Genomic DNA, 24,295 nt, shown 5'->3' with positions numbered 1-24,295 from the left:
CTTGTTTATTCGTACCCATTCCATTCCATCAAAGAAAAGAAGAATTTAGAATTTTGTTGAGTTGTCACCTAGCATAGAAATTTCAGACATAATACAAATCCTAGAATGAATCCAGAATAGTATGTTCGTTACTATACATACCCTAAAAAGGAATCACGCTTTAAACTATGCCTACAGCTTTGTAATGAGTTGTGGAGAAGGTCTAGATTTGGGGCTATTAAGAAAGAAACATGTTTAGAAAAAACTTCACTATATGCTGAATAATTGCAGCTAACACTTTTTATTTGCAGAAATTTACAAAAATAGTGAACTTTCTTGAAAATAATCGTATATAAGGCACAAAGCCATGATTGAAAAAATGCCCATTTAAGAATTGAACCCTGGATATTGCATCCCCTAAAAAGGAAAAACACTATGAACTAGGCCTATAACTTTGTGATGAGTTGTGGGGAAGGCCTGGATTTGGGGCTATTGAGAAAGAAACATATTAAGAATACAATTTTTCATTCACAATAGCATATGCAGGATAATTACATCAAACACATTTACATGTAGCTCAGCAATACTTTGACCTCCCCTTCCCCCAATATGTAAAATAAAAGTATAGCAGAGCTGTATACAAAATGTCTTAGCTACAATTATTCTTCTCAGGCCTAATACACTATGAATTAAGAATTGTCTCCATAATATGCTTCCTTCTCAATAGGCTAGTCCCTAATCTAGACCTAGGCTATATCTGAGTTGATGTGGGGAAAGAAGGGCTAGTTGAAGCAAAGTGCTTCAACAACAAGGCAAGAAGTATGGCATGAGTAGATTGATAAACTTTCATTTTCAACATTAAATTTAACAAAAAATGCACCTATAGTCTAGCCTATTTACCTTAAAATTACCTTAAATCGCAGCTTGGAGTGATATAAGGATTATCCATCCTTGTGATGCTCCATGAGAAAAAAAAAGAATTTGTTTGGTGTAGATTGTGGCTGTTAGATTAGACTCTTGTGGAGGACTCTGCAGCTTCCCAATTGTAGAGGAACTCCTGGCAGAGCCATTCCCTATCAAGGTGGGACTTGAACATGTCAATTGAAGTAGCAGAAACTGTTTCTTCAGAGAGCTGGTTCCACATATTGATGATTCTTTGGCTGAAGAATGGCTTCTATGTCTACTCATGGAATGCTGCATGGAGAGCTTCAAAGAATGTCCTCTAGTACCAGAATGCAAGGGCTGTGCAAAGAGACGGGGAAGGGTATTTTTAGAGAGGATTTTTTTGGTTAAAATAATGTCACCCCTTTTCTGTTGGTATGTCAGCATTGGCAGCTTCAAACAATGTAGTCTTTCTTTGTATGGAAATTTATTCATGTTGGTAACCATCTTAGTGGCATGACGCTGGACATCCTCAAGCAACTTCCTATCTTTTTTGACGAAAGGGGCTGCCAATGACATTCCAACCTCCAGGCGTGGACGTACAAGCACCTTATATAACTTCATAAGAACTCTAGGGTGTCGGCTGGAGATGGTTCTTTTTATGATACCAAGGGTTTTATTTGCAGAAGATGAAACAGACTTAGCATGGCTGCTAAACTTTAATTGGTGATCTACAATAACCCCAAGATCTCTTTCATCGGAAACAGCAGAAAGGAAGTTGTCTTGTAGGAAATACTTATGATGCTTGTTATTTTTGCCAAAATGAATTACATGGCATTTGTCAACATTGAAGGTCAGAAGCCACATGTTAGCCCATCTTACTAGACTATCAAGATCTGTTTGAATTGATTGCTGGTCAGAGGGAGTTGAAAATTAGATAGGGTTTTTCAAGATCAGGCCCAGGCTTCAAATGTTTACCCAAGATTAGGCTCCACTATTGACTGTCATTGTGTTGAAAATATTCAGTATTGTTTAGGGCTAAAAGATTCAAACTGATCTTATTCTTTTTAGCCTAATAAAATTTAGTCAAATTTAGTGATGATGCAATCCAGTTTCTAGAGATTATAATAGAGATTTTTAATATCAGCTGCAAAATTGTATCCTAGCATTTGAAAATATCAGACTCAGAATAATATTTAACATTTTGTGGCAGGACATATTGTTATCATGTCCTCTAAATGCTAGGAGACTTTCTTCCAAATGCTGTCTATGAGTGGCAATCTTAGGCTAGGCAAGAAAGAGGGTGACCAAAACACACCCTACAACAACTATACAACCAAGACCTGTTGAGTGCTGAGCCATTGTTACAACCACAATGGGAGAATGCCATGGCTGCTGTTCTGCTCTGGGGTCATCTGGCAAGGCTTTGTTGATACCCTATGTGCCCCACCTTTCCCTTGAAGGTTATCAAAATTGCATATCTACAATATCTTAGGAACAACTTATGGGACCAAGTTGAACCTTTTGGAGTGTTAGAAAGAAAGCAAGAGGACATAAAATTTTGTATTTGGGGTCAAAGAATGAGAGACTTTTTTTTGTCTTTGATTCACTCAAAAGCTTTTTGCACTATAAATCCCTATAGAATATTGAATCTATTCATGGTGACATAGTAAGGCAACAGAAGGCACTATGTATACCCAGTTTATTAAAATAGAGTGCTGGAAATAGCTAGAAGTGAGAAGGGGTTATATATAATCATTTTTCTCCAAATTATTGGGGAGAGGGCAACTATGCCCTTGCCCCTGAAATGAAACCCTGGTGCCCAGAGTGAAACAATAAATAAAAGTTCAAATGGGGATGAAATCCTTTTAATAGACTGTGATAAATTTCACAAAAAGACTAGATATCTCAGTCACATATACAGTGACAACCATCACTGATTTATTACTACTGATGCTGGTCACTGCATATGTGATGGAAATGTCTAGTATTTGTGAAATTTATTGCTGTCTTTTGAAAAGATTTTATCCCTATTTGAACTTTTGTTTATCATCATGGAAAGGCAGTGTGTCTTCAATCCACCAAAATGTTACTACACAGTCAGACCCAGTGGAATTTAGAATCTATTCACATGAAAGTATTTTGGTAAACCAAGAGACAGTAAATATATTATCTAGGGAATGGTTTGTGGGATGTAGTTGTGACTGTGGTATACTGTTATAAGAAGAAAGGTACCAATACAATTTCACATTTTTTATGTTTGCAAGGGAGGTCAACTAATGGTTTTCCATTTTTTTTTTTTTTTTTTTTTTTTTTTTTTATTATTATTATTATTATTATTTTTTTTTTTTTATTGTGCCAAAAAATTCTGTGGAAATAGACTGGGACAATGGAACCTTAATGAAGACACACAATTTGGTTACATTGATTCTTGACACCCAAAATAGGGTCAAATTTGTTTTGTCTCTAATGGAATTGCAATTAACTGGGCAAATTTGCTAGATAAACAAATCCAAGAAAAGAAGAAATGTTTTTGAACCAATTTGTAGCAATTTATTTTACAGGCTTCACTGCTCCATCACAGGTGATGATTTGCTGCTAGTCCTTGTGATGACCTCATTTTTCAACACTGAAGTATTTGTTGTACATTCTCTTGGACACATCATGGGAAGGATTTTCTGGGATTACCTCTGCCAGCAATCTATTCCATGTTGCAATCAATCAATAGGCAAAAATTGTTTTCAAATATTCTTGTGGGGAGTACCCTGCTAAAGGTTGTACTGACAAGCTCTACTTTGGTGAATTGATTGCAATTGCTTTGCTCTATCAGAAACAAGCTTTGATAGCTCCTCTGATGGAGGGTTATATATGTACTTGTAGAAAACTGGCACAGATGCCACATCAAAGCATTCCTGGATCAACTGTGGGGTTTTAGCTTTCATTTTGCCAGAGGTTGCTACACAGGGAGAAGACTTTTGCATCTTAGGATAACTCCTAACTTCTTGGAGCAAGAGGATCTTATTTTACTGATATTCTCAGTCCATGAGAGATCCAAAGAGAAATTGACTCCAAGTAGGTGCAGTGTATCAACTCAAATTATTGCCTCTTCTTTGAAGGCAAAATCAGGATGAACCCTCATATTACATGCCTGAGAAATTAGGAGCTCTTCTGTTTTTGATGTGTTAAAACTTTTACAGTGTATTAAACCCATGCATCTGCCCATACCTCAATTCTCTCCAGGTCAGCCGGGAGCTCCTTTTTTCTGGGATATTTTTGTTTTGCAATTGATGTTTTTTTTGTTGTGTCATCAGCAAAGTGGCAATGTTTCTTCTAAAGGTTGTCCCCTAGGTTGTTTATGAGCAAGAAAAGAGTTGGCCCAAAAATATTTCTTTGGGATACTCCTGAAAAGACTGGGTTGTTCTTTTTTGATATGAAGCTGTTGAGGACAACTTACAATGATTGTTGACAAAGAATGTCAGCAAGCATTTCAAATATTTTACCATCAATTCCATAGGCTTTCAGTTTACAAAGAAGTCCCTTATGTCTTACACAATCATAGGCTTTTGAAATGTCTAAGGAGAGAAGGCAATTATGGTGCTCCTGAGGAAGATGCTCAACCCACTCTTGATACTGTGCAATCAGACAGTCTAATGTAGACCATTTTCTACAAAAAAACTCTATTGCATGTCTGCTAGCAACAGATGTGACTCATGGTATTGGGAAAGGGTCTTATTAATGATGATTTCATAAATTTTACCTACACAGGACAGCAGACTTATTGGATGATACAATCCTATATTAGTAAGGTTGGACTCTGTCTTTGGAACAGGGACCACATGAGCATTTATCCATGCTTTCAGGAATGATCTTTCTGCTAAGCATTTTTCATATAGAGAGGCAAGAGCATTAACAAGTTCAGGGGCACATCTTTTAAATATGAGATTGGGAATTGGGTCAGGTTCTAAAGCTTTGGTGATATCCAGCTGGTTTAGTGTTCTGAGCACCTTACTAATAATTATGTTAATCCTAATGATTCTTGTATCTGTTTGTGGTGGAAAGAGGGGAGTGGAGATTCCATCATCATTAAGTTGAGATCTTTGAAAAGGCCTGTGCAAGAGCATCTGCCTTTTCCTGGCCTGACTGGATCATTGTCCCTTCAAAATGAAGTAAGGAAATTGATGTTGATTTAGAAGATGGTTCAGCTTCTTTGACAACCCTCCAATACCACTTTGCAGGGATACTTTTCAGCTTTCTACAAACTTGTTTTTGCAATTGGCCCTAGCTTGTTGTACAGCTTTAGCAGACTCATTTCAAGTGCTAATAAAAGCAGCCTGGTCCTTGCTGGATTCAGTTGAATGCCATTTTTTGTGAGCCTTCTTTCTGGTCCTGGTTGCCTCTCTACAACCAGCATTGAACCAAGGCTTATTGTGAGATGAGACTTTTACTGTTTTTGATTAGACAAATTGCTCAGTGGCCTCTTTAATTGCTTTTTCGTAACATGCTGCTGCTTTATGTGGGGCTTTTTTTTAAATTACTGCATGGTTTTGCTGATAAGAAGCTTTGCAGACTCAGGTCTATCAGAGCTTTGCCTTCTGCATCAGTTATACAAATTTTTCAGCCAGTGGCCATGATGAATTTTGAAGTCTCTTTGGATTATTATACCTGATTTAGGGAACTTTTGCTTTGCAAATTCCAAGCAATCTTCCAGATGTTTGGTGATTTTTATCAAACATCTGTTTGAGGTGGGTTATAGACTGTATCAATAACAAACAATTTGTTTGGTAGGTTTACTTTCACCCAAAGGATCTCCTTATTGCTAGGAGTCAAAAGTGCAAAAATGGGATGTTATTTATAATATACATAGTAACACCACCTTCATAAAAAATTTAGCTTCTTGGGTTTTGCCATCCAGTTTAGCAGAGTTTAATCAGGGATGCTGATCTCACTATCAATGACTTCAGAATTCAGGTTAGTCTTGGATAAACACATGACAAAAGGGGGGACCTCATTCATCATATGCTGTAGGTGATCCAGCTTGGGTTGGAGACCACATAAATTGCAGTGGGTAACAGTAAATGTATCTTTAAAAATTGTCTTTGGATGCACATTTGGTTGTCTGCTGGAAGGAAGTCAGATCCAAGGCTCTTTTTTCTGTTTGAAAACTCAGTAAATACCAGCTAAATGGGTAGTTGGCCCAAACAGTGAACGAAAGAACTCCTAAACAGACTTTGCCTCATCAGATAAGGAGCAGTCATAAGACCTTGTACTTAATTTTAGCAAAGGTGGTGATGACCCAAATAGGGGCTGGAGTTGGCACTTAGTGGTACCTACCACTCTCAAGCTCTGTGGGCAGGGATGCCAACCCCTGAGTTGTTTCCTGGAGCATACCACTCCATACCCTGATGCACTTTAAAATTATAGGGTATGTAGACAGTTGTCTGAATTTTTTCAATGCAACAAAACTTAGCTTTTGCATGACCTTGAAAGGACCAAGCAAACTAGCAGTAACAGAAAAATAGAAAACAGGAAAACTGTTTTAATAAAAAAGCAGATTAAGATATATGTATATTCAAGGGCTGTCCTGACTCAGTTGGTTCAAGGGTTCAGTTTCTATTCTTTCTAATGCTTCTAAAAATAACTGCTGGAAAGACTTGTTTCTGAAAGGTGAAATCTTCTTCAAGAAATTTTAGATGATTTGCATATTACTTATTTCACATGAAACTAAATTTGAAAAGGTGTTTCTGTTAAGTCTGCTCCATTTTTATTTCAGTCTGGTTAAGTCTGTTGAGTAATACCTAGGTCTTGCCCAAGCAAAACTGTCTTAAAATAAATAGATGGATCAGTGTATTTCAAAAGCAAAGGGGCCATATACACAAAAAAATGTGTACTAAATAAGGAAATTGCCAACAAAATAAATTACAAAGTTTAAAAAAAATGCATAGTTTAGAGACAAAAGAACTTAATTGTATAAGTTTTTCTTTCTTTCTGAGCATTTGTATATATACACACCAACTTGGGTTGTTATTTTTTGGTTTACTACATTGAAGATGTCAGGAAGCTGCAAGTCAATTGACTGCAAATATCCACCCTCCCAATCTGAAATCAAAAGTACTGGGGACTCCCATAGAAAATGGTCCAAATCTTCATCATCCCCCCACAAAGGGGACAAGCATACCCCCATATCAGAAATCACATTTTCTATCAAATACCTTTTGCTGGTTCTGAAAGGTAATTTGCCCCTAGTTGTATCCATCTACATAAACACTGCCCAGTAAATTAAATTTAAAATAAACTTCCTCCAAAACTAGATTTAGCCATTTTATAATGTTCCAAATTTCTTGTATTGACAACTAGCCCTGCCAATGGTGTATTTTTTTACTCTCTAACGTAAAACATGTCTGACTTCTTAATCATTTGGTCAATAGAAATTCTAACAAAATGAAAAATCTTTTCATACAAAAATATCCTAAATAACTTAAGCTGAAATCTAATTAATATAAGAATAGATTGTGGTTCTAAACAAGATACAATTTAAAGGACTGAATTAAATTTTATTAGTGAATTGTTTGTACACACTGTTCAGTATCATGAACAAGATTATCATAATTTTTCAGTAAGTATCAGATACAGCCAAAAAATATACTTTAGAGCATAACTTTACTTTCCTGTAAAAATAGCAGAAGTGGGTGGTGGGAATAATAAAAGCATGTTGCATAAAGAGCTAGTTTAGTTCTATTGAATGTCTTATCTTTTTTCAGTGACTATCTTTTCAAGCTACTATTGATTGGTGACTCTGGTGTAGGAAAATCATGTCTCCTTCTGCGATTTGCTGTAAGTAATATTCCTGATTTCCATAGTACATTTTTTTTTCAGGCTCTTTAATTATGACAAAGTACTAATATACTGTCTTGAAATACCAAGGACATTAAAAGTGAAATTTTGTTTGTGAATTGTTTCAATCTGATTGGTTAGTTGAAAAGTACACAGCCATATATATCATTAAAAAAATTGGGAAAAATCAGGAATTCAATTTTTAATGAAAAAGACCTACATAGACAGTTTTTGGTTGCAGCAGGTGTTAAAATTAAAGAAAAGAAATATGAGTGAAAAACCAATAAAACCTGAGGTGAAGTCCTTTGGGATCAATCAGCTTAAGGAAGTATAGCTTTCCTTTAAAGATGTAGTTGTTTCTGAGAATAATATTGCTTTTAAACGTTTTAATTTTCAAAAACAAATATTACGTATATGAAGGTGGTCACCCTCCTGTCAGTAGCTTGCTTTTTATAACTATTTTTTAGTACTTTTAAAAGAGCTATTTATTCTAATTAAACAGCTTTTGTGATTCAGAAGTCATTCTTAAAGAATTTGGACAAAAATTCAAACTTTAGTGTAAAGGGTGAGGTATTGACAAGGGGATGTAATAATTTTTGTTTGTTTTAAGATTTAATGTTTTTCCTTATTTTCAGTTGAAAAAACCTCTGTCTTCATTAAATTTGTCCTCAAGGTTCAACATAATAACACTGGGAAAGTTACAATACTACCCCAAAACTTTATAAGTTTAAAGGTCTAGAAGAAAATCTTACAAAACCATGGTTTTCGCGCATGAACAGACCCAAAATGAGTCTAGCAGGCAAAGAATTTTCTATTTTGATATCTTTTTTACTGTAAATATCTAATATTAAGTTCTACTTGGAGCAACTAGAGCTTAGAATCCTGTATATTTATTCTTTTTTTCAAGAATGAAACTTTCATTTAAATTTCTGCAGTTGATCTAGAGAATGTGACTGCTTTTTACTCTGTTAAAAGCTTTGTACATTTGATCTAGTTTGGTTTAAAATTCTATACTAAAGATTAAAATGGGCTATTCACATGAACTGATTGAACCCTTTTCCTTAATAAAATTGTACCATGCCCTCTGAATTGGTAATGCTCATGATTTCTTTTTTGGTATGGTAATATTGCAGATGATGAAATAGGGGGTGTTGACTGTAAGTTGTTCAAATCCGTAATTTACTAAGTATGTATTGAACCTGTACATGTTAATGTTGATTGGTCTTAGAGGCAACATAGTAACATGACTTGTCATGGATTGTTGTCCCCTTAGGGGCACGTGCGCCCCTAACCGCCCCCTCCCACATTTAATTTAATTAATATTTAATTACAATAAGAAACTTTTTTAAAATACTAAAAAAAAATATATATGAAGGGCATCTCTTTCCTATATGGACTAATTTCTGTTCTTTATAAGTTTTTAATGCTGAACCTTACTTTCAGGTGAAACAATTTTTTTTTCACTGAAAGGTAGAACAAATTCTCAGGGAAAAACATTGACATGTTGCTAAGTTTTAATAGCCAAAAGTAGCCAGTATCCTGAGCCCAAGTAATTTCAACTCTAGATTTCTATGATATTCACTTATATAATCGAAGTTTTTTTTTATTGCTTGATTTTATATTATTCAAAGTTTTTTTAAAAAAAGTGTATAAAAAAACTTTTATTACAATTTTTGGACCTTATCTATTACCCAGTACACACTCGATAATTTGGATCTACAGGTACGAGGTTGAAAAAAACTGAGATGCTTGGGTGATAGATATAATATATATATATATATATAATGTGGGCTGTATATTTTCAAATGGGGGGGGGGGGGGTCGGGGTTAACTATACCGGGGCTGCATGAAAAATGTAACCTAACCTAACCAAAATACCAACTAAATATTTATTGAAATATAGCTACAATGTAGTTTTCCACTGAGGCGAAGCTAATTGTCTCCGTATACAAACAGCAAAAGATAGGTTATTGTCTCATTTTATAGATCCAAATTCTCGAATCTTTACTGGCTAAAAGATAATTGTCAAATTTGTATTTAAGTTCGGCAAAGCCAAGGATTCATCTGAATAAAATCTGATCAAAAATGCCGATATATCGTTTAATCAAATTATCGCCCAACACTACTAGTTCAACATTTCAAAGTTTTCAAAGAAAACAGATATCTTAAATTTGATTCGGTATCATCAGGGTTAGAAGAGGTCCAGATACCAGAAAAGGAATTGAGAGGGGGACTGATTTCCTTCCAGTAGCTTTTGGCCTTTAAAAAGGACATACGAACTTTCAATCGAACAATTCCCCTTCAAACTTTCTGAAATAGCCTCTTCCATTTGACGTGGACGAAAAAATCCTTTGTTTTTGGCATTTTTCTGGCCATTTTGGGCGACATTTTGAGTGGAAGCCATATTTTGTCCCTTCTGTATTGGGTCCTTTTAGTCCGAATTTTCGTACAAGTTTCAGACCAATCGAAAAAAGTCCGTGCTTTTTGAACGCTCTTTGTTAGAAGAGGGACTAATTTCAACTGTACCAATCCTTTAGCCCAAGTTCCTTTGGCCCAAGAGCTTGCGGCTGTAAGTTTCAAATAGATCAGGTAAAAAGTTTGTATGGCGGATTTCGGGTCCCCTAACCACCATCCTCCCACATTAAAGTGTTTATGATCTCTTCGACCAAGAAGATAATCCTTGAAAGTTTGCGCTTCTGGGCTGCTAAGGTCAAACTTGCCCCCTCCCCTTTTTTCCGCCATAAAATTTATCTGCAAAGAATTGTCAATGCGCATAATTTACAGCCCTTATCGGGGCTCTTGATCAACATTACCTCGTAATTTTATCAGATGTCCTAAAGGGTTTCAAAGGGACCAGCTATTAGAAACGGCTATAGGACAGGATCTGGTTGCTCTTCATCATTTTTGACTTTGAAAAAGGCTCTACAACTCATAATTTCCGATCGATTCAGCATCCCCCGGACTTTCTACGATCACGTCAGGGGATTGGGAAGGGGAGACCCCCCCCCCTCCTGTACGAAATAAATTCTTCTGGCTTACGGCTAATATTACTCTTTATTCTGTTAAAAAAAAGTGTAGACCAGAAATATTCTTGGCAATCAAGAGGGGGTTGAATATCAGTTTCCACCTCACCTCTTCTCTAGGACTAATTATATATTTATATGAAGGGTTAATAACTGTAAGGATGTTTTAGCATTAAAACGCACTCTTTGGAATATCTGCCTCCCACCCCTACTTCCCGCAACCTCTCCTTCATTGTAGCTGATGCACACTTACACATTAGTGCGCATAATTTTCTAAAGCTAACTTCAGTAAACTGAAGTTTTAAAATAAATGTCAGAAACATTTTTCTCCAATAAAAAGGGAGGTATCACCCTGCAGCACCCTTATTCAGGCTTAATCGTAACCTACCTCCACCTTACCCTTCTCATATTTATCTTCAAGCTCATAGCAACTTAGGCAATTTGGGCACTAAAATTTGTTATTTTTGGTATCTGGCACAAAAACAGGCCATGACCTGTTTTGATCAATATATTCAAAGGCTATGTAGCTTGCAAAGGAGAAATTGTATCCCTGTTATATACCCCTCACCCTATGAATGCAGAAGACTAGAAGATAAGCTAAGTACTTTTAAGCTAACATGAAAAAACAACTTTCAAAAATGGAGTTGTTCAATTTGTCTTTTAAACGGCTCATTTCAGCTTAAAATACACTTTGTCAGAGTGTCTCATTTGACTGAAAAATTTTGTTATCACTGAATTAAAGGAGTTTACAGTAAATAGTCAACTATGCAAGTTTTTCTTAGTAGCAATAAGAACTTTTAACCATAGGAACTATAACTCCTAACTTATAACCTTATATTGTATTAACCTGCTATTACAAGACAAAAAAAGAAAAAGGGAATAACGTCATCTGGCGTTATCCACAGAATCACAAAGTTCGATTCAATCAAAAATATTTGGTAATCTTTTTTTTTTAACCACTCCAAACGGCTGTGTCTATAAGCCTGGTGCTATCTTCTATGAAAGTATATATTGAGACTTCTATGGGATTAAAAATATAAAATAAAGAGTAAATATTGCAGAAAAAGCTATATAAATGCAATCCAAAATCAATTTCCATATCATCTACATGCTTGTAACTGAAGAATACAAACATAACTATTCAGCTCTTTGGGTGAAAGTGAGTCTTTAATCTTCAACCGTCGTAAAACAAAATTAAATAAAGAGTTAAAAAAACTGCTTTTTAGACTTTTATAAGTGAGCCTTTAATCTTCAACCGTCGCAAAATAAATCAAATAAAGAATTAACAAAATATGATTTTTATACTTTTATAATTAATTTTATGGTTTTTGTTGGTAATGCTAGATAAAAATTCATTTCTAAAAAATGACTATTACAAGCCTAGATGGGGTGAACTCGCTCTCAAGAACCAATAAATATTGCAAAAAAAAACAAGTATAATGAGGTTGGTCTTAAAAAAGTTAAAAAAATAGCAAACACTTGCAGAATATTATAACAGAATTAAAACAAATAAAAATACAAAGACAATTTAGTAATAATAAAAAAAAAGGATATATAAAGAATAGTCAAGATGGATAGGTCGTTTATTTATGTATCATAATCTTAAATTAACTTACTCCAAGCAAGTGAAAGGCTAAGGAGATTTAAGTGTTTTGTTGTATTGTTGTTTTTTTTTTTTACTTCGTGTGTAAGTAACTATGTAAGGATCTTAACTCATTTGTAGAAATGGCTCTTTGAAAAATATTTAGACAGTAAACCTTCCAAATAATGTTTTTTTTCTACTTATGTAATATTGAGGATGTTTAGCAACCTTGGTATTGATTTGATGAACAAATCACATCGCTATCCTCTGTGAACCTTGCTGTTTTTTTTAACAACAAAGATCGATTTCCATGAAGAACATAATGGGGTCGTAGGTAACGCCAAATTATTTTGATTTTTTCAGGATGTTTAAGCTATGGTTTACTTTCAGGACGATACATACACAGAAAGCTACATAAGTACAATTGGTGTGGACTTCAAAATCAGGACAATTGAATTGGAAGGAAAAACAATTAAACTTCAGATCGTAAGTTGGTTTTCTGGAAGTTTATGTTTCAGACGTGAACAGGCCTTAAAAATTAGAGTCTGTTTATTGTCGGTGGGAGCTTAACGAAACAGGATTATGTTTTTGAATTTCGTATGCTAGACTGCATCAGATAATTATAGCTAAAATTATTTTAAATTTAAAATTGAATTAGATATTAGAAGAACCAATATTTAATTATGTTCCAGACTTGAAGTAGTAAAAAAAAAAAAAAAAAAAAAAAAAAAAAAAAAAAAAAAAAAAAAAAAAAAAAAAAAAAAAAAAAAAAAAAAAGAGTGCGCTTATTATCTGTTAAAGCTTAACGAAATCCGATTATATTTTGAATTTGGCTTGCCAGGCTGCATCAAATAGCTGTAATTAAAATGTTTTTATATTTAAAATTGAGTTAAATATTCGAAATAAATTAATTTGACAAAAAAATTAATATTCAAATGAAAAAAAAATCTAGAAAAAAGTAAATATTTTGTCCTGTAAGTTATAAAATTGTTAAGTAGAGAATGTGGGAAGTCGTAACATCTAGGTTGAATTTTCTGATTCAGGACATGAAAGACGTTGACAACCATATATTTGTTTCTTGGAAAAAAAAAAGTTCGGTTTTATACTCCAAATGAAACACTTACCACCTTCCCAACGAAATGCATTTACGAAAAAACATGGAAAGTAATCAATAAGCATGAAAATTAGAAATATAACAGTAAACCAAAAGCAAGAGGCAGAAAAACCTATGCTAAAAACAATCAGGCATCCTCGGAAATATAAAGGACTAGAATAGAAAATAAAAGGGGGGGATAAGAGGCTTTAAAAAATGAAATAAAAAACGTGAATTGAAGACAGTAAAGTATAATTTTAATAGAATAAGATCATTTAAAATCGCTCCCAGATCTATCAATTAGTAGAAGGGGCTGTCAGTTGGCTCTTCTGCTCAAACTGATGGAGCAGATAAAAATTCATTCCCATTAAGTAGATTAATAATAGACTTATTTACAAAAGAGTAATCAGTGTCTGTGTGTAGTATTCCCACCCCTCCTCCTTAGATAGTGACTTGAGAGTCTGTATCCATCTAAAAATGAGTAGTTCTTTTACAGTATTATTTCTTTTTGTAGTAAGACTCTGAATTAATATTTTATTAGCGGTGAAAATCTTAAAATTTATCATTAAAGGTGTGCTTTGTCTTATTAATATAACTTAAGAAACGATTTTAGCAACGAAAAACTAATAATTGGCGGCAAGCATCCATTTTTTTTAAATTTAATTGATACTAGATTCAAAAGCTTGGGTCATTTTCCTTTTTTTTTTCTTTTTTTTTTCTTTTTTTTTTATATTGACTTCATTGTAACGTGGTAATTCCAGTTTTGGCGGCTACTCTACGAACTTTATATTTATTTGAATGCTTGTGAAGAGAGTTAGTTTTTCGTGTTTTATTGTTGCCAACTCTTAAAGTTGTGACATGACTCCCACCTTCTTCTCTAAACAAAGCAACAATACATTTATGGACTGTGCATTCTAAAAATCTTTCCAACAGAGAAAAAATATATAAAAGAATATACAGTATTGAAAAGTCACTGCCAGTTATTGCCTCCTTTGAATGGTTCACCTTTTAACAAGAGATGTGTAGTTGTGTAAAGCAAAGGAAGCAGTGTTTCGCCTCTGAAAATAGAAGTAATTATTGCCTTTGAGTGGCTAGAGCTTCTCCCTAGGCTGTAAAAACGACTTGATGTATAAAAACAACGGCTCCTGTAAACTTGCTCACAAAACGTGTTTACAATTTGGTAGCAAGAATCCGATAACGCATATCAGCTTCCATATCGAGAATGTTATATAGAACTTCAATGAGACTAAAATTGGGGAAATTCACGTTTTTTACGGAGTGTTTTATAGTTCTTTTTTTCTCACCTGTTGCCCTCTCGTTGTTTCTTGGGCTACATAGTCTTCCTTCTCACATTTTCTTGCTCCCTTAGCCTCTCTCTCTTTCTCTTCCTTTGCTGTCTCCTTGTTTCTAGGTCTTAGAATTTTCAAGCTGTAGTTATTAACTAAATCCGTTAGTTAGTCCATTATCAAAGGACTAACTAATATTTCCTGGATTGGAAGTTACAACCCAAAAACCAGCTTGCGTAAAATGACTTTGATTAAAAAAAAAAATAAACAAAAAAAACTGAAGTTTTGTTTTCCTAAAAGTCAGAAGTTGTACCTCAATCAATATTCGTAAGAGTTATAACTCTTTCTTTCTATTTTAAATTTAAATTGCAGATCAGCATTCTAATATTTTATTGAATTCAATATAAGTTGTCTAGAATTTACCAAAGACTTGTAGGCTACATATCTTGGAATACTTGACCGGAAAATTGGCTAAATCTTTTATGGAATAGTATTAATCAGGGATGAAATTCCTTTATAAATACAATATTTTATACAATTGAAAAATCAAATAAAAATGATTAAACAAAAGGAAGCCACTAAAATTGCAGTTTTTTCCTTCATTAGTTGAAATAGCTTTGCTGTCCCAGTGGCAAGTGATGAAAGAGGTGTGGAGGGTTCTCAAAATTTCGAATTAACAAGTTTATTTCTAATAATTCTAGTTTCATTAGTCTAATGTCTTTTATCAGCTCAATCACCTTAGCAGTTTGTGCTTCCTTATTGATGTATCAACCAAAAACTCTTTAATTTACTGTTGGTCATTAGGCAACTTTTATCATGCCTCTAATGCTGTTTTTGAATGTCTCCTCTGTTGACAGGCTAATATATACTTTTTACAGGCTTATATATATGTTTCACAGGTTGATATATATATGTTTGACAGGCTGATATATATGTTTGACAGGCTGATATATATGTTTGACTGGCTGATGTATATATGTTTGACAGGCTGATATATATGTTTGACAGGCTGATACATATGTTGATATATGTTTCTAGTGGGACACAGCAGGTCAAGAGCGCTTCCGCACCATCACCTCTTCGTATTACCGAGGTGCCCATGGAATTATAGTCGTTTACGATGTCACTGATCAAGAGTCCTTCAACAATGTAAGACAGTGGCTAGAGGAAATTGATAGATATGCCTGTGAAAACGTCAACAGATTATTGGTTGGAAACAAGTGTGACCTAGCAGCTAAAAAAGTTGTTGACTACCAGATAGCAAAGGTATTTGGACATTTTTACTTTTCTTCTAGTTAACTTTCGGGCATAATTTCCTTTTGTAGTTATATATGTAGTTTTTTAGATGTAGTTGTATAATGTAGATGTAGTTGTCTCTGGGAATCAACAGATTGTTAATATTTCAACATTTATGAGCCAAAAGAGCTGTCAAATTCGATTGATTTGATTGATTGATTTTTGGTTGTTTGTTTTCACGGTTTATCTGGTGACACTAACACAAACTACCAGTACACTGCCCTAAATTCATAATTATAGAACAACCAAAAGAACGTTTTTAAAAGTTTTTTTTAGGTTTTTGGGTATGAATAGACCTAAGATGGGGCTAGTGGGCAAATAGGTTTCTATTTTGATATTCTCGGTAATTTAAATCCTTGATTCCTATTGGTTATATTTTCGTATATATTTAACTGTTTAGGCATAAATTCCTCTTTTGAAAGTTCTCTCGGCAAAATGGTGCAGTGTGGTGTAACTGTGCCACAAACTATTTAGGTTACTTGTTGTAAAAGAACAATATAAACATTAAGTATTTAAAAGAGAAAATCTAAGACAAAATTATAGGTGTCAATAAATCTTAGATAATATACTGTCTCCTTATGATTTAATCTGTCTTTTTTTTACGTGTACATTTTTATTTACTATTTTGTTGTAAGGACCATTGCATCATTATAATTATAGCTTCCTTGACATTAAGCTTTGGGAAATCTCCTTGTTGACCTGTCAAAATTTATAGCCAACTAGAAATTTCATAAACTATCTTTACAGCCAAGTAAGATCTCAAATTTTGAAGCTATAGCCAATCGAAAGCCAAATACAAATTTCATAAACTATCTTTAAAGCCAAGTAAGATTTCGAGTTTTAAAGTCCAATTTTAAGGCTCCCATCTAGACGCAATCGAAATTTGAAATGATAAAAAAAAAATACGATGAGCTATGCCAGCTTCTATGTCTAGAATGTCTATTGAGGATCCCAGCAAGAATAAAGTATGGGAAATTACCTTTTTTAAGATTTCTTTTACTTCTGTTTTTCTTTTCCCTTGCTCTCTTTCTTTTCTAACCTTCATAGTTTTTCTCCTCCCTTGCTTTCTCCTTGTGGCTTTTTGTTTGATTAATCTTATAGTATCATCTGTGACAGTGTGATTTTGTCGTACTTGAAACAATAAACAAATATGATGGTTTCCATCAAGTAATTGTTCTAAGATTCATCAAGTGGACCTTTTACTGGTTTTACTAAATGTTTTTATTTACATCACAAAAGGTAGGTGAGCCCGGCAGTGATAGGGATGGAGTCAACTCTGGTCAACTTTGGTTTAAGATGACCCACCATTATTTATGTACTATAATAATAAGCTACAAGATTGTTCAATAAATTTGAATTTATCGTCTTATCTAAATCCTTAAATAGAAGATTAAATTGTTTCCGCAAAAGACTTCAAAATTCGATTTTAATCTCCTGATAAATAATAAAAATATCCTACACGGTCTTTTAGTCTTGGGCACAATGATTTGATGAACTATAGTTTGTCTAAGAAAGAGTACTCAGAAACTTAGCCTAGATAACAATAAAAGGTGTTTTTACTGTTGGAATAATTGATTTTCTAGGTTGGAATAGTTTATTATTCTCGTCATAAAAGACAGATTCTAGAGGCATTTTCAGTTTCTAGCTTGAGTATTTAGTAATTCGTTTCAGTGGACGTCATATAGATCCACAATTTAGTTTATATACGCTGAAGTTATACGTACCTAGATCGAAACTGCAACTTAGTACCCATCATCTGATTTAGAATCTATCCAATAGCATTAAAGCTTTAAATGTTTGTATATGTCATGTTTTTTTTTCAAAGAGTTCTATCCTAATAAGTTCTAGTACCATACAAGAAAGAGTGATGTGCTTCTGAAGTGTAAAGATTTTATCCAAATACTACTATTACTACCACTAACAACTCACTTGAGCACCAAGTCACCTGAGCATAGCTGCACATGCTCCTCCTCCATCCAAATCTTCAGAGTTTTGCTCTTTGCCCTTCCCCATGAAGTTCCAGTTTCCTTTAATTCTCTCCTTTTTACCTGTTCCTGCCCCATTTGGGGACGACCTGCTTTTGATTCAGCCCTGTCCTAACCGATTGGTTGGCACTCTACATTTAAATAAAATCTGTGGGGACAGGGTTCGATTCCTGGTGTTGCTGGTTATTTGGTTTGGAACGGGGAATAGTGACATGACTGTAAGCTCAGCCAGTGTCGACGCAGCTGTAAATGGATACCTGGAGAAATCTGGGGAAGTTAAACAGGAAGGGTATTGCAAAAGTACAGGATGGCTTGCCTCCAGCCCCCCCCCCCCCCCCCGTCCATTGCACTTCCTGGCTGAAGGGCCATGAAACGAAGATCAGCACCCAGGATAGGGACTTTAAAGTCCGGTGTCGTATTCTGTACCTTCCCCCCCCCCCCTGATGGATGGCTTAAAAGCACAATATTTGGCAATTTGTCAACTTTCTTTCTTAAAATATCGGTTAACCATCTTAAATATTTCTTTCGTTATATCTCTTGGTGTCGAACCATATTTTTCATGCATTATTGCTTAATATACGGTCGGTAAAAAAGTACCTTTGACTGTCTTTAGACAATCCCTCTAGAAAACATTGAACAAATCTTCCTCTGTTTTCTTCACGTTACAAGTTTTTGCTCCTAGCTTTCGTTACTTCCACTGTTCTCGTCAATAGACTGTTATAGAACTAATACCATAATTTTGTTTTGCAGGACTATGCTGACCAATTGGGAATTCCGTTTTTGGAAACCTCTGCTAAGAATGCCACAAATGTTGAGCAAGCTTTTTTGAAGATGGCTTCTGAAATCAAAAATAGAACAGCTCCATCTTCTGTCCCAATGGGCCAGAGCCAAGGAATCCAAATTGGGGACAGAAATCGTCCTGTCGAAGCACCCAAATCTGGATGCTGCTAAATTCTAGGAATTATTCTTTTTTTTTCAGTAAAGTAGATTTTTCGAGTCAGGTGAATGATGGCTATCTGTTAACCTGGTGTCTCAATTAAATCTTAAAACGAACTCTTTGATATACGCGTCTCAGCAAAATCTAATGCAATATTATGCGTTGTCATATATAGCTTTTTCGTTAAAAGAATTGAAATGTTATGGCAGTATGAATAAGACCGTTGCGTAATAAGTTTTACAGCAATTTTTTTAATTTAGCAATTTAAACTTAGAAATAAAAACTTTATTAAAATACCAGATGCCTCTTTCTCTGAATTGGCGTTAGTTTACTATGCGATAATTTACTTCTTTGCGTTTCACAACTCTAAAGTAATTTAGTTGATTATTTTTTTTTTGTGTTTGTGTACCTTCATTTGTTCAAACTAAAATGCAGTGGCAAACAATGGGAAAGGAAGTGGGAACACAAGTCTGTAATATTCTTTGAATTTTCAAATGGTTTTGCTGAAACGCCTATATTATTTTCTTCTTATAACTCTGATCTAAATAACGCCACGTAGGGAATAAATGGCTGTCATATTTGTTTATTTGAAGTTATTTCCTTTTTTGGTTAGGTACGCAATCAAGACCTTTCGCCTTTTTTTCTCTTTGTAAGCTGCATTGATAAGAAAAAACAGCAATGTTTTTTCTTCATTTTTTGTCAAAATTGACACTGTTATCCCGTAAGTGGGGTATATGTAGTGGGGTAAATTATATAGTACCAAATAAAAAATTAAAGTGAAATATTTTTGTCCATAAAATTCACTTTATTATGGTATTTGATACCACCAACTTCATAAACAAAGTTGAAATGATAAATTTTCGCTGAAATTAAAATATTATTTTAAGTTAAAAACCTTTTTTAAACAGACTATTTTAGATAGTTTCACGTTTGTGCTAAATAAGTTCTATTATTAAATTTGCAACCTAAAATCAGGATTTTTTTTTTTTTTTGTAAAATCAAGTTTCTTGCAACGCCTTTTTTGGAATAACAGTGTCAATAAAGAATTTGTGGTAGTTATGCTAAGAATTTGGGTACTGAGATTGATGTAAAGCTTTGTAATCGATACTGTACAGTGTATTTATCTATCCTTTTATATATCCACATTTGTCTTTAGTCTTAATCTTATTTGTGGTGGAGTATATTTTGCACTATTATTTGTTAAATTTCTGCTAGAAATAATATAGAAAACTTAGTTTTGTCATTCCATGTAAATTTTGTTTTCGTCGATCTTAAGTAGGTACCCTTGTCTTAATTTCGATTGACTTGTCTTATTAAATATAAGAAAACGCGTGCTATTTGGAGCTGTTTGTGCGTGTTCGAGTTCTAATAAATTTTCCGATTGGTAATTCCTTATTTTGTTTTATTGCAAAGATGTCACCAGTTTGTCCGTCTAGATAATGTCATCGATGCCTTGATGCTATGATGTGAAAAAAAATACGCGCATTATGCACGAAAGGGTCTCCTGAAAAAAAATAATTATGAAACCACAGAAACCTTGATACACGGGTCTAAGAACCAGCTTTTTTGCAATTATTTAGGCCTTTTTCTGGGAAAATTTGACTATAATTTTAGGGTTTTACACCAACGCCGATGACGATTGTTCTGAGCTTCATATAAACCATGTACAATTTCAATAGCATTAAATATAATTTTACAATTTTTTTGTATATAGGGGTGGGGTCATTCTCCTTATGCAGTGTAACGGCTACGGATCGATTGATGTCACCTCTTTTTATTTTTCACAAGTATCTTGAAAGTATTTCGTAAGTGATATCGATTAGCTCTTCTTTTAGCATCTAAGCTCGATGTTTAAATCACCCTAGCTAAGTCCCAAAAAAGGGGACCAATACACCAAGCTAAGTCCCAAAAATAGGGACTAGTACACCAAAATTGACAATTAAAAGTTTTGACTATTGAATGCTGAATAATTTTTAAACACTTGAACAATCATATGTCAAATCCAGATTTGATTTTTCTCCAGATGACTTGTTGAAATAATGCTCAGAGGGCTGAAGATGTGAGCATCGTATTACGAGTATTTTTGACACGTATCTTCCGTATAGCATTTACCACTTTCATGTATAGCGGAGAGGATTGATTCCACAGTCGGTCCTAAATTGCGTTTGGAACCTATAGGAACTAGAAACCAAAGTATTTGGGATTAATAAAAGCACATTGATAATATCATCTGGAAACAACTATAGATCGCTAAAAAAAAACCTCATACATTACCCTAAATGTGCACAAGATTCTGTAGAAATCTACGCATCGACGAGAAAAAAGAAAGCATTGAGGAATTAGGTTTCAAAGGGAAAGACCATGTATTAGGTAGTGAATTCGTCAATGCAAAAGTTTCCCTGTAACCACGGCCGTATCCAGGGAAGGCTAGGATGTTGAACCCCCTCTCGAAATGTTTGTCCGACCCGTAAAAACCTAAAAAATATGAATATGAAAAAATTTGGATGTGTTTTTTTAAAGTTTGTTTAACTTTAAAAAAAAAAAAATACTTTTCTAGCCCCACTCCCCCCCCCCCCAAAAAAAATCCTGGATACGACCCTGTCTATAACTAGTAGTTATAAGAGATTGATGATTCCAACGCGTCACTGGACTTCCACAGAAGCATCTTATGCAACTACAGAGAATATATGGAAAATGGTTTTACCAATACATTCATGTGTGATTTATATTTCCAAGATTTTGTTTCAGATTTTGACAGAGTTTATCGGAGAGGATAAAAAAGGAGATAAAAAGTTCACAAGCATTTTTTCAGGTGTATACATAATCCTTCTCGACCTGCCAAAAAACCTCATGAGATAACATTCCGTCGAAAAAAAAAATGATAAAACACAGTATCAATTAAGCTGGGATAGTAGGTATAAGCAAAAATTATAGATATTACGGATTAAAATAATGTTTTTGTTTTAAAAACATGGGAAAAAATCGTGCAAATCTTGTGATTTTGGGGGTAAAAACAATTGCAAATAAAAGATTAATTATTAAGCACCATTCATTTGAAAATATATTTAATAAGTTGAATTAGAGCAATGATTACTGGTAACGATGATGATTACCAGTGAGACTGGTAACGTTGAAAATAGAGTGATTTGTTAATACTATAGTCAGCCACAATCAGGATTGCTCAAATCCCTTGCTAGTGAAATCCTTCTCGTTCTAAAATTCTTTGGAAATGTCCTTAAAAAGCCAAGTGAAACATATTCAAATTTTGCTTTGATTAATAAAAAAAAAAAAAAAATGTTTAATGCGTTGTTCAAAAAGAGTCCAAACATCGATTCCACGAGAAATAAATGACATCGAAAGATCTTTATCACAATCTTTGTGAATAAAAGTATCCCTATAAAAGTGTATTTCAGGATGTATGAGGGGACACAACTACGAACCTTAGATATTGAAATACATTTTACCCCTTCCCCTTAAATTTTGTGCACATTAATCTGGAGCCTACACATACACCTAATAAGCGGTCAAATGGGGATAGATCCATTTCTTTAGACAGCGAAAACAGGTACAAAAGTCCAAATATTTCGATCACATATACAGCGACCGTCACAAGTAGAACACCTAATTTAAGGTGTTACGTCGAAAAGACACATACACTATGTGTATGTTATGTCTATATAAATTTTGATTTAAACACATACTTAGGAGTGTGAACATTACACATTTTTATAGCTTAATGCAGCTAATTTAGAGTTAGGGATCCTCGGTTTACGACTATGACGCTCGATTCATGAGGTATCAATACCCTATTGGTCGTTTCAGCCCGGTGAACGGTATTTACTTCATGGAGGGGGGAGTTAGAACCACCTTGAGTAGAATATTAATAATATTTGTGATCTCTTTTTTTAAGTAATCAAGGAAATTCTTTTTGCCGAGTATGTTTTAAACTCTGTTTCTTTTTCCGGGTGTTTTTTGGCAGGTGGGGGGGGAGATGCTCATTAATGGAATTGTTTTTTGTACGGTTTGTGGTTTCAAATGGGAAAATATGACCTTTTCTACTAATAAATGTAATTTAACACCCACTTCGACAAGTTTCTATTTCTCGAGATGGTTATTAAACTGATATTTTTTGTTTTTGCTTTTAATAAAAATTTCTAATTTTCTAATTAGAAATTTCTAATTAAAAATTTCGTTTTAATAAAAATTTCAAATAAATTTCTCTCGTTTTCGCTCTACATAAGCACCTAATTAGGTTTAAACGAATGCAGATACATATTGCAAACATTTTGCTGGCGAAAGAATATATTATATTCATATAAGCTTACTTACATAGAGGTGGAGGAGTGGGAGAACCTCCTTAGGAACACCGTTATTACAGAGAGCTTCATTCACTATAGTATATCAATTATTCCTTTTCGGGGGGAGGGATATGTTTTATCTAACACAATTCCAGCCTTTGGACATACGCACTCAATTTTCTTACAAAAATTACGTTATTTTTAAGCCTTGTGATGGCGAATAATTTCGAAGGTACGATGGCGAATTCTCGAGGGTACGATTGTATTACTATACTAAAGACTTTTAAATCACTTTTATGTAACAATATTAAACATTATATCATGAATAGAGGCTAGTTTAGTTTATAGTAATATAATTACATTCGACTCTTTAGAATCGTTCCAAAGATATTAAGGAGATGTTTACTCGAGATGTCTCCTTGGAAAAGTTTTGTTCCCAGGAGATTCTTCCACTCCTACCTCTTCATTGCAGATAAGTATGCAAATATAATGTTTTATTTACACTCAAAACTGGTTTAATGTTATGCATATGTGTTTAAACCAAAATAGGTATATGCGTCGTATTTATCTTCCAAATAAAAAAAAACACATCTATTTTTTTGACTTAAGTCCCATCCTTTTTTAGAGGTCGTTTTAGGGCCCCTTCTTTCACCATTCTATTTGTATTATTGCTGTATGCACTTCTATCTTCTGCCAGGCGGAGAAGGTATCGTAGGCTAAGCGACGAGAAGTTGTCCTTCCACCTGTTAAGGGGGCACCCTCTAGGTCGAAACTCAAGTACCCGGCCTTCAAAAGCTATCTTCGGGAGACGAGTGCGATTCATACATTGTATGTGCCCTTGCCATCTAAGCTGCTGCAGCTGTAGCAAGACGGAGTTCTCGAGGGTACGATTATATGACTGTACTAAAGACTTTTATGTCGCTTTTATTTTACTATACTAACAATTATATTATGAATAGAGGTTAGTTCAATTTATAGTAACGTAATTACGTTCGACTGTTTAGAATCGTTCCAAAGATATCAAAGAGATGTTTACTCGAGATGTCTCCACAGAAAGTTTTGTTCCCAGGAGATTGTTCCACTCCAACCGCGTCATTGCAGAT

General features: G+C 34.2%; 1 protein-coding gene across 1 annotated transcript; it reads left to right on the top strand.

Moving 5' to 3' along the window:
• The first annotated feature begins 16 nt into the window (after nucleotides 1–16).
• Nucleotides 17–20,282, top strand: LOC136028887 (ras-related protein ORAB-1-like). The gene is made up of 5 exons (XM_065706843.1): nucleotides 17–119; nucleotides 7,620–7,692; nucleotides 12,688–12,783; nucleotides 15,715–15,942; nucleotides 18,708–20,282. The coding sequence occupies exons 1-5, from the start codon at nucleotides 106–108 to the stop codon at nucleotides 18,906–18,908; spliced, it is 612 nt and encodes a 203-aa protein (XP_065562915.1). The 5' UTR covers nucleotides 17–105; the 3' UTR covers nucleotides 18,909–20,282.
• The last annotated feature ends 4,013 nt before the right edge of the window (nucleotides 20,283–24,295 follow it).

The sequence above is a fragment of the Artemia franciscana genome, chromosome 7 (genome assembly GCF_032884065.1).
Source record: "Artemia franciscana chromosome 7, ASM3288406v1, whole genome shotgun sequence".
Classification (NCBI taxonomy): Eukaryota; Metazoa; Arthropoda; class Branchiopoda; order Anostraca; family Artemiidae; genus Artemia; species Artemia franciscana.
The sequence above is the reverse complement of the archived record's forward strand: the minus strand, read 5'-3'. Positions and strand labels throughout refer to the sequence as shown.

Bases quoted from the DNA above. Each gene is read 5' to 3' on its own strand.
- LOC136028887 (XM_065706843.1), top strand. The intron at 7,693-12,687 runs GTAAGTAATATT...GTTTACTTTCAG, and splicing joins GTCTCCTTCTGCGATTTGCT to GACGATACATACACAGAAAG. The intron at 12,784-15,714 runs GTAAGTTGGTTT...ATATGTTTCTAG, and splicing joins AAACAATTAAACTTCAGATC to TGGGACACAGCAGGTCAAGA.